The sequence below is a fragment of the Triticum urartu genome, chromosome 1 (genome assembly GCF_003073215.2).
Source record: "Triticum urartu cultivar G1812 chromosome 1, Tu2.1, whole genome shotgun sequence".
NCBI classification, from domain to species: Eukaryota; Viridiplantae; Streptophyta; class Magnoliopsida; order Poales; family Poaceae; genus Triticum; species Triticum urartu.
This window is the reverse complement of record NC_053022.1, coordinates 346,038,810-346,050,696: the sequence shown is the minus strand read 5'-3', so window position 1 is coordinate 346,050,696 and position 11,887 is coordinate 346,038,810. Positions and strand designations below refer to the sequence as shown.

Genomic DNA, 11,887 nt, shown 5'->3' with positions numbered 1-11,887 from the left:
TTTAGATAATCAAATTGTTGCGCTACAGTACAGACGCGATCACTACGCCAAGGGATGGCCCAGTCGGGTGTCTCTGCGTCCGGTCGCTATTTGACACAGAATGCCTCACATAGGAGCTCCCGATTTATGAATTATATGCGATTATGAATTAGTAGGGCTGAAGCTAAGGCCTACAGACTAGAGATGGGCCCAGTGGCGGAGCCTGGGGGACGAGCAAGGGCCTGGCCTCGCCCCCACCCCCACCCGCCACGCCCCTACTCGTCCCCCAAAGTTATCATTCCAGTCTAATGGGAGATGACTTGCTTCATAATTGCATGATAGCACCAAAAAGAAACTACCCACCAACTAAGTTATGGTCTGCCAAATTATTGATTTTTTTACCATATTGGAAATAGTACAGACGCGATCATGCAAATTGTTGCGCTACAGTACAGACGCGATCACTACGCCAAGGGCTGGCCCAGTCGGGTGTCTCTGCGTCCGGTTGCTATTTGACACAGAATGCCTCACATAGGAGCTCCTGATTTATGAATTATATGCGATTATGAATTAGTAGGGCTGAAGCCAAGGCCTACAGACTAAAGATGGGCCCAGTGGCAGAGCCTGGGGACGAGCAAGGGCCTGGCCTCGCCCCCACTCCCCCCCCCACCCGCCACGCCCCTACTCGTCCTTGCCAGGACGCGTTGTTTTCTCTTTTTAGATAATCAAATTGTTGCGCTACAGTACAGACGCGATCACTACGCCAAGGGATGGCCCAGTCGGGTGTCTCTGCGTCCGATCGCTATTTGACACAGAATGCCTCACATGGGAGCTCCCGATTTATGAATTATATGCGATTATGAATTAGTAGGGCTGAAGCCAAGGCCTACAGACTAGAGATGGGCCCAGTGGCGGAGCCTGGGGGACGAGCAAGGGCCTGGCCTCGCCCCCACCCCCCCCCCCCCCCGCCACGCCCCTACTCGTCCCCCAAAGTTATCATTCCACTCCAATGGGAGATGACTTGCTTCATAATTGCATGATAGCACCAAAAAGAAATTACCCACCAACTAAGTTATGGTCTGCCAAATTATTGATTTTTTTACCATATTGGAAATAGTCACAGTAAAATTAAGATAATAGAATTGTAACTACGTTCTAGTTGCGCCAAAGCGACACATTTTTTGGTTGCATTGGACACTAATTTCCCAAGTTAGCTTCCCCCTCCCCCCATACTCGAAATCCTTGCTCCACCCCTGGATGGGCCCACATGGTAGTGCCACGTCCATGGTAGATGGCATCAACGAGTGACCAGTCGATCTGCCCTGTAGGTTTAGAGACGATCATGCTGATGCTCATCTAGGTCCCACTAGCTGCCAAGCTACAGTATTGGTTCCTCTTTCTAGAGCTCTTTCAAGAAGTTGATGCATTATTTTCCCCTATGTCGCTCATCCCTAAGGCATGTATCCAAACCAATTGCTTTGGTGAACAGAGATGGAAATGGATAATGAGTAAAATGACAATTTACAGCTTGGTTTGCTTCACCACATTGGATGTTTTGGCACTCGAATATACGATGTATACAGAAAGGAAAAACATGTGATGTCTAGTATGATGCTTCATATAAGTAGTCATGAAATATAACCTTACTCTTTGCATTAACCATTGTAATATTCCAAGTATAATAGTTGGGAAATATTGTAGTTTCAATGGATAGGCACTACTACCAAGTGGCTTGGCACAGACTGAAATACTACAATATCTAACAAGTACCAATCACATGGTTATTAAAGAAACAAGGGTTTTTAAAAAAAATAAAAAGTACACCATCTTTCAGTATCTCTCACTCAATAAGCACATGTAGTACTAGTCGATTATATAGGACTTAAAATGTAAATAAGATCATCCCACGTAAAAAGGTCACGATGATAAAATGCTAAAAGAGTGTTTCTTCTTTTATACTTGCATGTAATTTCCTTTTTAAGAGCATTTCCAACGGCAACCCGCAAAAAACCTCATGCGGACAGGGGGCCAGTCCGCGAATACAGATGCGGGAGACAACCATCCAACGCTAGCCGCATATAATTTCACAACAACTCATACCAACCGGACGAAATTCGTGCAAACACGGCCGGATTTCATGCCAACATGACGGATTTCATATAAAAAGCCTGATTTTCATATAAACACGATGGATTTCAGTACATTTACATCAACGTTGCTAGTCCGGCTCTGAAGATATAATTAATACTTTTTGCGAGGAAAGGTATAATTAATACCTAATCTAAATAGCCGCCCGCGGATCCCTTTGTCTTCCTCATGTCCACAGCCTGATCACCGGACTGTCGGGAGCCCCGGAGGTATATGCTTCAGTGCAAAGGGCGGCTCACTTCCCCGCCACTCATCGGAGTGAAACCCCCGGCAGATGCTTCAGCCGGAAGGGAAGGCGGTGCCTTCGCTTCCGTGAAGCCCATGTGGGGCCGACAGAGGTCCTCAAAAGAGAAGAATCGGGCAAGACAACGACTGTGTACGCCGGTGTCGCCTAGGCGGTGGCCTTCGTGGGACCCAAGCGACGGCGTACTCCCGTATTCTACTTCTCCTAGTGATCGTGGTGGATGCGGAGCCGCCGGCCACCAGTTTCAGCCTTTGCCTGCATGGCCCGGTCGCAGGCACAGGAGGCGCGGTCGCATGCATGAGAGGCGGGGGCACATGCATGGGAGGCACAGTCGTTGACGACAGCGATGATGCCCGTGCCGCCGTGCTCCCCGCCGTGCCGGCGTCGAGCAACTTACCACTCCTCATCGAGTGGCCCTGGAGCGGCGAGTTGATGAACCACACGGCAGCTTGGGGCGGCAACTTGCTCCGTCGGGTGAAGCGCGGGAGGTGGAGCAGCGAGCTACCTTACTCATATCCGGCGGGCTCGGTGGGCCACCCAACCGGCTTGTATGCCGAAGAACTGCTCTTCGGAAGCCATCAGAAGAGTGGTGGAGGAGGAGATTGGGGGAGCGACGGAAGGGTGTGGTTCTTGCCCAGCGTCTGCCCTCGTTTAAATAGATGACAGATGGTAGGAGCTCAGCCAGCATTGCGTTTAATCCGCCCGGCTCATGAACAGACGTGTGGTCGGAGTACGTTTCTCGGCTTCCACGCGGGGTTAATGGGGGCGTATGAATGCGGCGAGGAGGCGTTTTCAGCTGGGCGTGCAGCAGGTGACGCCCTCGTGGAGGCAGTGAGAGGTCGCGTCCGCCCTGAGCCCTCTTCAATGTGGAGCGACGCGCTTTACAGCGTCATGAATGCGGGCAGCAGGCGTCGGGCGGAGGTTTTTTTGGCGGGCCAGGGCGGTCAGAAGCGGGCTTGGGAGCGGCCCGGACTCCTGCAAACCCCCCCTCTTTTGTCTCCGGTTTGCGGGAGAAATCGCATCCGGACTGCTCCGCGGACCGATACAAGATCGGCGTTGGATGACTTCTGTGGTCCGGACGGTTGCGGGAGATGCCCTAATATCCTTGTCGGTATCAATAGCTCTATTGTGAATCATCTTTATGGTTTGAAATTGCTTGTGAATGACGGTGACAACAAACTTATTTGGCATTTTGTCATGTTCAAGTACAAATACATACGCGCTTCTTTCACCAAGTTTTTTCTCAAAACCAACTACAGTTATGTGCATGTCATGGCCGTCATCAGTTGAAGGAAGAACAACGATGAAGAATTCAGTGAGCTAGTGATGCAGCTGCATAACCCAACCGATTTTGTTGATGTGTCATTGAGTTACATGCACTCAACAAGGACATGCAGTACAATGACATAGCATTCATAAACAAAACATGGCTTCAAGTCCGGATTCAAAGTCTCATTGTCTCGAAAGAAAATATCAAAATCGCCTCGACTACCTATGAAAAATTTACCAATTGCTACGTGAAGTTATTTTAGTTTACGATATGTTGTCTATCGTTCATTCTTCGTCTGAACACAATATCATAGAGCGCCTGCGATGTGAATGCCTCGTGTGCATACTGCTCCTTGCTTGTTGTTAATCTCATCTATTTTATGATCACCGTGATGAATATTTAGAGCTTTAATAACTTAGAACGGGTCCTTGTTAGTGTTTTATTGTAGAGTACCCATATATGATCCTCTAAGCGGGCTGAGTACCCGAAGCTCTGCGCTTTTATGTCCAAATGTCCGGATGTAATCCACTACATCCGAATTTGAATTTGAAGCATAATTTTTTCTTTCTTTGAAAAGGCTCAGTCCTTGTAGTTTATGTCACTCATGAGTGCGTGGAACTATTGTTCACATAAATGGAACGAGTTGGGCTATGCAGCTGCATGTTTGGGTTGAATCGGAACGGTTCCACATGTGTATCTGCATAGGTTCATTGTACTCTTGTTTTTTTTTGGAAGCTTTCATAATTCATTGTACTCTTGTTTTAAAGAAACAATATTCATCATGTGTAGTTTGCAATGTGAATGCCTCTCGTGCACATTGCTCCTTGCTTGGTATTAGTCCCATTTCTTTTTATGATCACCTTGGTGAGTATTTATTTATGCATGACTACGTAGCAAGGATTTATGAATTATGCATACCTCTGAGCTTACTACTGGCTTTGGGTTGGTGGTGGGCTTAATTTTTGCTGCGTGTGCGGCCGCAAGCCGCAGTGGTGGTGGGTGACTTGGAGTACACTGACCCAAAAACGCTTTGCTAGCAGCAGTATACTCTTATCCTCGCATAGAAAAAAAGCAGCAGTATACTCTTTGCAGTATGTGCATTATCTTTTGCGTAATCAGATTGCGTCATCCTCTGGCCTTTTATTTCCCATCCTGCCTGTGCCTGGTGCGACGAATGTGGACACCATTTTCCATCGCACCAACCGCAATGCTGCCGGCTTCGCTTTTGTCAGCTTCGCAGTCAGACCGGCCGGGGGCACGGTTCTCTGGCAGCCTCGCGTGGTGGTTCGTTTCAGAGAAGTACCTATTGCGCGCGTTTGTGTAGCAATTGGAGCGTGCTTCGTGGAATCCACTGCCTAAAGGCGCTCGTTTGACACTTGAAACGCCGCAAAAATTGCGGTGCGAGAAACCCAAATTCCGTAGTACGCACCGCAATTTTTTTAGGGTAGTACACACCGTAATTTTTTTTGAGCATCAGTACAGACACAAACGCTTATATACACACGCATACACTCACCCCTATGAACGCACACACGCACACCCTACCCCTATGAGCACCTCCGAGAGACTGAGCCGGCATATCATCTTGAGATTTACAAAGTCACCGTAGACGCCTCGCCGTCAATGAAAACGTCTCCTTCCATTAAAAGCGCATCGCCGAAAATCCTGAAATAAATGCAGAAATAATGCGAGCATCAGGATTTAAACCCTAATGGGTTGGGATACCACTGTCCATCTAACCAACTCAACCACTCCGCGATGGGTAGATACCTACGCACCGTGGCAGCAGGAGCGATCCCTGAATCCGCAGCCCATGCACGCCTGACACCGGTCTCCATGTGCCGATCTATCCAACGAAACCTGTCGTGAGAACACGTGCAGCACTGCGAGCGAGCGAGCGACCTCGTCGTGGCTTCTGTTTTCGTCCTTACCGGATCAGATCTCGGCTGATTGACTGATTGATCTCCGTGTAACGGCAGCGTGCGTGTCCCCCTTCCTTTGGCCACGCCGCATCGCATCGCATCGTCGATGGGATACGTGCAGAGCGCCAGAAAGGAAAGGAAAGGAAAGGGGAGGGGAGGGAGCCACCAACCCAGCCAGACAGACCCGGAATTCCGTGCCCTGCCCCCGCCTGCCCCCGCTCGACTGAATAAACCCCGAGACCGAAAGCGCGATTCCGAATCCCATTTTTCCAATCCAGTCACTCCTCGCCCGCTCCTCCTCCTCTCCGACGGCGAGGAGACGGAGAGGCCCCGGCAGGGTTGCGGTGATCTCGTCTCCTTCTCGCGGTAAGCGACGCCGCCTCCCTCGTTTCCCACCCCGTGATCGGACGGATTTGCCAACGGTTCGTGCCGCCCTCCCCTCGCCGTGGCAGTGAGGAATTGTGGACGTGGCCCCGCTCGCTCGTCGTCCCCGTGCGGTTCGCCGCCGGTCCGTTTGCCGGCGGCGGTGGCCCGCTGATCCACTCCGGTTCCCGATGCCACGCGCTGCCCATCCCTGCGTCCGTGGTTCCGCTAGGTTCTTCTTCTGGGGCGCGCACTACTCGGTCCGAGTTGATCCTATGCGACAGCTTAGTTCTCGGGCGGAATCTTATTTTCCAAGATTTTGGGGGGTTCTAATGAACCAAACTGTGCCCCGCCCTGATAGATGCAAGCCCTCTCTGTTTTCATTTTGTTTTTCAGTTAGATATACAGACCCTTTAACTGCGTATGCAGGGATAAAGATTTATTGCGCTATTAATTAATTAATGCATCTGTTTGCGATTCGAACGTGTAACGATCAATCAACTAAAAAAATGGCTCGATGACTCGATGACTTATCAACCTGTGAGATCATTGTGTTGCTCACGCCAATTATTATCTACAGTATGTTTTACTCACAGTTCTATCCAAATACATTACGTATGTGATCAAGCAATTATCCTGAAAACAAATATGCTCCCAGATCCTGCTCACATTTACTCCCTACGTCCCAAAATATAAGATCATTTTTGACACTATGATATTGTTGAAAATGATCTTGCATTTTGGGACGGAGGGCGTATATCCTAGTACATTACATATGATCAAGCAACTATTATGCTCTCAAATCCTGCTCACATGTATCAAAGAAAAAAGAATGAATCATGATTAAATACAGGATAATGTAATTTGATTGCATTGTATTCAGCAGATGGGGGACATTGCCAAGGACTTGACAGCCGGAACCGTCGGAGGGATCGCCAATCTGGTTGTTGGGCACCCATTTGACACCATCAAGGTCAAGCTCCAGAGCCAGCCCAGCCCTGCTCCAGGCCAGCTTCCTAAGTATGCCGGCGCCTTTGATGCTGTCAAGCAAACGGTTGCGGCTGAAGGGCCAAGGGGACTCTACAAGGGGATGGGGGCTCCTCTCGCTACTGTTGCAGCCTTTAACGCTCTCCTGTTCACTGTGAGGGGCCAGATGGAGACTCTCTTGAGATCGGAGCCTGGGGCGCCATTGACGGTAAAACAGCAGGTTGTCGCTGGTGCTGGTGCTGGGCTTGCAGTCTCCTTCCTGGCATGCCCAACCGAGCTGATCAAGTGCAGGTAACCAAAGTTGCACAATGCCAGTTTTCATTTAATTTACTTTCATCATCTGATATAATCTCCACATCATTCCGATGATGAGATTGGGAAGTTTCGTAAGTGGGATTATAATTTATGTGCTAAAGTCATGATATTCATCATTCTCTGAAGTTGTCCTTTTTTGCACACGCTAGATGTCATCAATGTCATGTTCTCCCTCCGTTCCTAAATATAAGTCTTCGCATAGATTTCACTACGGACCATATACGGATGCATATAGATGCATTTTAGAGTGTAGATTCACTCATTTTGCTTCATGTGTGGTCTATAGTGAAATCTCTCCAAAGACTTATATTTAGGAATGGAGGGAGTACTTCCTTGCCGTGCATTTCAGTGTGTTTATCTTGCATCATATCATGCATTGCCACTGTGGATTAATGCTCTATAATATAGGGTCATTGAAAGAAGGCATCTGACTCACACCAGTCAGATTTCAGATATAGGCATTGGCGCCTGTATAACCAATGACATAATTGCATAGCTGAAAAACTGAACCGTGTCTCTCTAGTCAGTTTGGATCTAAAGTATGCATTTTTCTGTATCACAGTTTATCTGACTTTCCCTCACCATGTGATTCATTGCTGCAGTGCGTTGCTTCTGTTGATTCTAGGGTCACTGAAAAATTTCTGAAGGATTAATTTCCTAGTGCTCTTAACGCAAATGGCATAAGACTGCATACCTAAAAAAACTGAATTATGTGTCTGTCAAGTACATCCTCTGTTCACAAATGTAAGACGTTTTGGCAGTTTAAATTGATCATCCTCTTTGTAAACTCATCTTTGGATTGATGATATCTTACACTTACATCTGGGAGCTGTTGCAGTATTGCACTTGATTTTGTTTGGCTGGCAATGGGCGCATCCAATGAATATATATAGTCGTTTTTGTACTTTCATATGTGTTATTGAAGAAGAGAGGATTACAGCTGCTGAGTTATATGCAGGTTGCAGGCCCAGAGCTCTTTAGCTGAAGCAGGTGCTGTCTCCGGCGTGGCGCTACCCAAAGGGCCAATGGATGTGGCTAGGCATGTCATGAGGGACGCTGGCGTCAAAGGTCTGTTCAAGGGCATTGTCCCAACAATGGGCCGTGAGATCCCCGGCAACGCCATAATGTTTGGCGTGTACGAGGCCGTTAAGCAGTACATGGCCGGCGGTCGGGACACGTCTGGCCTCGGCCAGGGCTCTCTCATCCTTGCCGGTGGCCTCGCCGGAGGAGCTCTGTGGCTCACGGTGTACCCAACCGACGTCGTGAAGAGCGTGATCCAGGTGGACGACTGCAAGAAGCCGAGGTACTCGGGGTCGATCGACGCTCTCAAGAAGATCGTCGCGGCCGACGGGGTCAAGGGCCTGTACAAGGGGTTCGGCCCCGCCATGGCCCGCAGCGTCCCGGCAAATGCCGCCACCTTCGTGGCCTACGAGATCACGCGGTCGGCCATGGGCTGACTGACCCAAGGTCCCGGCGCCGCCCTAAGTCTCTTCTCCGACGCGGCTGAAGCGGCGTTCCACGGAGCAACTGAGAGATAATTCAGGACCATGGCAAACAAAAGAAAGGAAAAATTAACCATTCTTCTTTGCTGCGACGTTGTTTCTGAAAACCTTGCATAGACTGGCAGCAATGGCAGGATCGTTGGTGATAATAAAGGTTGAGCTTTACCTGCGCATGTGTCATGTGTGAGTGTAGTAGTGGCTGGTAATTTGGCTTGTCGGAATGGTTGGCTGGGAGTGGATTGGCCATCCGACGGCGATCCAATGGTGAGGGAGCGATTGTCTGACGGCGATGTGGGTGCGCCTTTGTGGTTTTGTTTGGTTGCAGCGTCTGGTGAGGGGGTGGGTGGGTGGTTCTGGGCTTGCTTGGCATCTGAACCACCTAACCCTTCTTCCTGGCCTGTATTTTTGCCGCTGGCTTAGTGGTGTGTTCTCTCCTCATCTTTGTTCTGGGTGGAAGGGCGGATTGAGTCCAGCTCCATTTCGCCTCGGAGTCAAGGTAATTCTCTTCCATTTCGTCCTGTGAATGCCCGCTTTTCCTGTTCATCTGCAGACCATGGAAAGTTTGGAAACTTGTTGGGTGGGGTTGTAGGATCATCGGATGCGATGGTCTTTTTAAGTTCTTGCGTGATGATCTTTTTAAGTTCTTGCTGAATGTGCCTTGTGATTCTTGATGCACAAACAAAATCCAAAGCTTTTGTGATCCAGTTGAGACTTGAGACAGGCTGTCATGTTGCATTGCTGTGGTGACTGCGTGTGTGTCAGGATTGCAATGATACGGTTGAAACTTGTCGGGCGTCTGTATTTATATATTCTTGGTTTTTTTTTTGAATGATCGTTTAGGGGAGAGATTGCCCGTCTGAATTTCATTTAAAAGTGCCAAAGCCAGAGTTTGACAGCAGTTTTTGGGGGACAGGGGATACAGAGTATTTTTTTTTTTACTCACAGTGTCGTGCTTCCGTGATTTCGCTCTCGCCAGCGGTTTTCGCATAGAGATTTGTGTCGATGCTGCAAGGTTGCCAAGATGGCGCTGCCGGTCTTCGTGGTTTGACAGGATCTTTTCCCGTCAAACGGTATCGTATCGTATAGGATGCGAACATTGACAGGCTGTTGATGCTCGATTTTCATGCCTTATTATCTCCAAAAAACTTAAACAAATCAGCAAAGCAAAGCATTGAGGAAACTAATCGGGATCCATCCTTCCCAATCCAAACTGTTGTGGGAGCAGATGGGGGACGTGGCCAAGGACCTGGCCGCCGGCACGGTGGGCGGCGCGGCGCAGCTGGTCGTCGGCCACCCGTTCGACACCATCAAGGTGAAGCTGCAGAGCCAGCCCACGCCGCCGCCCGGCCAGCCGCCCAAGTTCGCCGGCGCCATGGACGCCGTCAAGCAGACCATCTCGGCCGAGGGCCCCCGGGGTCTCTACAAGGGCATGGGCGCCCCGCTCGCCACCGTCGCCGCCTTCAACGCCGTGCTCTTCACCGTCCGGGGCCAGATGGAGGCCCTGCTGCGCTCCGAGCCCGGCGCCGCGCTCACCGTCGGCCAGCAGGTCGTCGCCGGCGCCGGGGCCGGCGTCGCCGTCTCCTTCCTCGCCTGCCCCACCGAGCTCATCAAGTGCAGGCTGCAGGCGCAGAGCGCGCTGGCCACCGCCGCTCCTGCCGCCGCCGCCGCCGCTGCTGCTCCTGCCGCAGGCGGCGCGGCTGCCACCGTCACCGCCACGGCCAGCGCTGCCGCGGTGAAGTACGGCGGGCCGCTGGACGTGGCGAGGCACGTGTTGCGGTCGGAGGGCGGCGTGCGGGGCCTCTTCAAGGGCCTCGTCCCCACAATGGCGCGCGAGATCCCCGGCAACGCGCTCATGTTCGGCGTCTACGAGGCCACGAAGCAGTTCATTGCCGGCGGGCAGGACACGTCGGAGCTGGGCAGGGGCTCCCTGATCCTCGCCGGCGGGGTCGCGGGGGCGGCGTTCTGGGGGTCCGTGTACCCGACCGACGTGGTGAAGAGCAAGCTCCAGGTGGACGACTTCAAGAACCCAAAGTACTCGGGCTCCATGGACGCGTTCAAGAAGATCCTCGCCGCCGACGGGGCCAGGGGTCTGTACAGGGGGTTCGGGCCGGCCATGGCGCGCAGCGTCCCGGCCAACGGCGCCTGCTTCCTCGCGTACGAGGTGACCAGGTCCCTGCTCTAGGCGACCTGCAGGCTGCTGGTCATTCTTGACTTCGTTCTTGTTCCTCCACCCTGATGGTTCAGTTATCGTCGTCGGGACAGTCCTGTCTCTGTAACAGAAAACCAAGCCATGTGTGTGAATCGAACGAAATTTGCATTTGCATTTTCTTTCTTCCTTTCTGGAGAAGGCCAAGGTCATCTATACCCCTGTATAGTGTGCGCATAACTTTAAAAGATGGTCGGATAAAGCCAATCCGACCGTGCAGAGATGGCAAATCAAAGCATTGCTGGCCGTTGGATATCATCTACATTTTATCTGATTTTATCACATGTACAATATAGAAGACTCCATGGAAACTTAAGCATAATGCACAAATCTCAAAACACGAGCACTTCTTCTTTGTTCTACAATCTTCCGTATCATAATTGTCTAAATTTTTTCTACATGAATTGCCATTATTTATTTTTACTTTATGCTTTACAACGCACAATTTCATGAATCTTAAAATAGATTAGTTTTTTTATAAAAACTAAATGATTTTGAATGAGATGAACTATAAGAATTAAACGAACATCTACATCATACATATATGACTTAAAACTTACATACTATAATATGGTATTTATTCATAATTTAGTTGCCAAATCTCATGCGTGTAATGCACGTGTACCTTACTAGTATATTAAAATTAGGAACCCTCTGGCTGGCGACCGTTCGTTGCGAGGTAGGAGTGGCATTTGCGAACTGAGTAACAGTTTTAGTGTTTTATTTTGGTGCCGTTTTCTTCCAGAAACTGCCACCGTCAGATCTTGATTGTGTAGGGTGTGGAATGTTCACTTAGGAGGTGTTTCTAGCAACCGTTCGTAGCTAACATTACCGTAAAATTATTCGACCTTTAAAAGAAGACACCAATATCTAGTTGACGAAAGCCAGGGGAAATGGTCCTGACGAACAAGCGAACCCCTCCCTCTTCACGACAATCCCTAAGACTCAGTT

At 49.9% G+C, this 11,887-nt stretch overlaps 2 protein-coding genes across 3 annotated transcripts; both read left to right on the top strand.

Moving 5' to 3' along the window:
* Positions 1 to 5,716: 5,716 nt before the first annotated feature.
* LOC125511200 (mitochondrial carnitine/acylcarnitine carrier-like protein) lies at positions 5,717 to 8,903 on the top strand. 2 transcript variants are annotated; one of them, XM_048676524.1, is made up of 3 exons: positions 5,717 to 5,929; positions 6,810 to 7,204; positions 8,187 to 8,903. In XM_048676524.1, exons 2-3 carry the CDS (start codon positions 6,813 to 6,815, stop codon positions 8,683 to 8,685), a joined length of 891 nt encoding a protein of 296 aa, XP_048532481.1. In that variant the 5' UTR covers positions 5,717 to 5,929; positions 6,810 to 6,812; the 3' UTR covers positions 8,686 to 8,903. The 2 variants fall into 2 exon arrangements, with proteins under 2 accessions (XP_048532481.1, XP_048532474.1); XM_048676517.1 differs by having other exon boundaries at positions 5,720 to 5,929; positions 6,813 to 7,204.
* A 262-nt stretch (positions 8,904 to 9,165) lies between these two features.
* LOC125511195 (mitochondrial carnitine/acylcarnitine carrier-like protein) lies at positions 9,166 to 11,070 on the top strand. The gene is made up of 2 exons (XM_048676502.1): positions 9,166 to 9,225; positions 9,954 to 11,070. Exon 2 carries the CDS (start codon positions 9,956 to 9,958, stop codon positions 10,910 to 10,912), a length of 957 nt encoding a protein of 318 aa, XP_048532459.1. The 5' UTR covers positions 9,166 to 9,225; positions 9,954 to 9,955; the 3' UTR covers positions 10,913 to 11,070.
* The last annotated feature ends 817 nt before the right edge of the window (positions 11,071 to 11,887 follow it).

Excerpts from the sequence above, each read along its gene's own strand:
- LOC125511200 (XM_048676524.1), top strand. The coding sequence starts at position 6,813 with ATGGGGGACATTGCCAAGGACTTGACAGCCGGAACCGTCGGAGGGATC. Across the intron at positions 7,205-8,186 it reads ACCGAGCTGATCAAGTGCAG|GTTGCAGGCCCAGAGCTCTT; the intron begins GTAACCAAAGTT and ends AGTTATATGCAG.
- LOC125511195 (XM_048676502.1), top strand. The coding sequence starts at position 9,956 with ATGGGGGACGTGGCCAAGGACCTGGCCGCCGGCACGGTGGGCGGCGCG.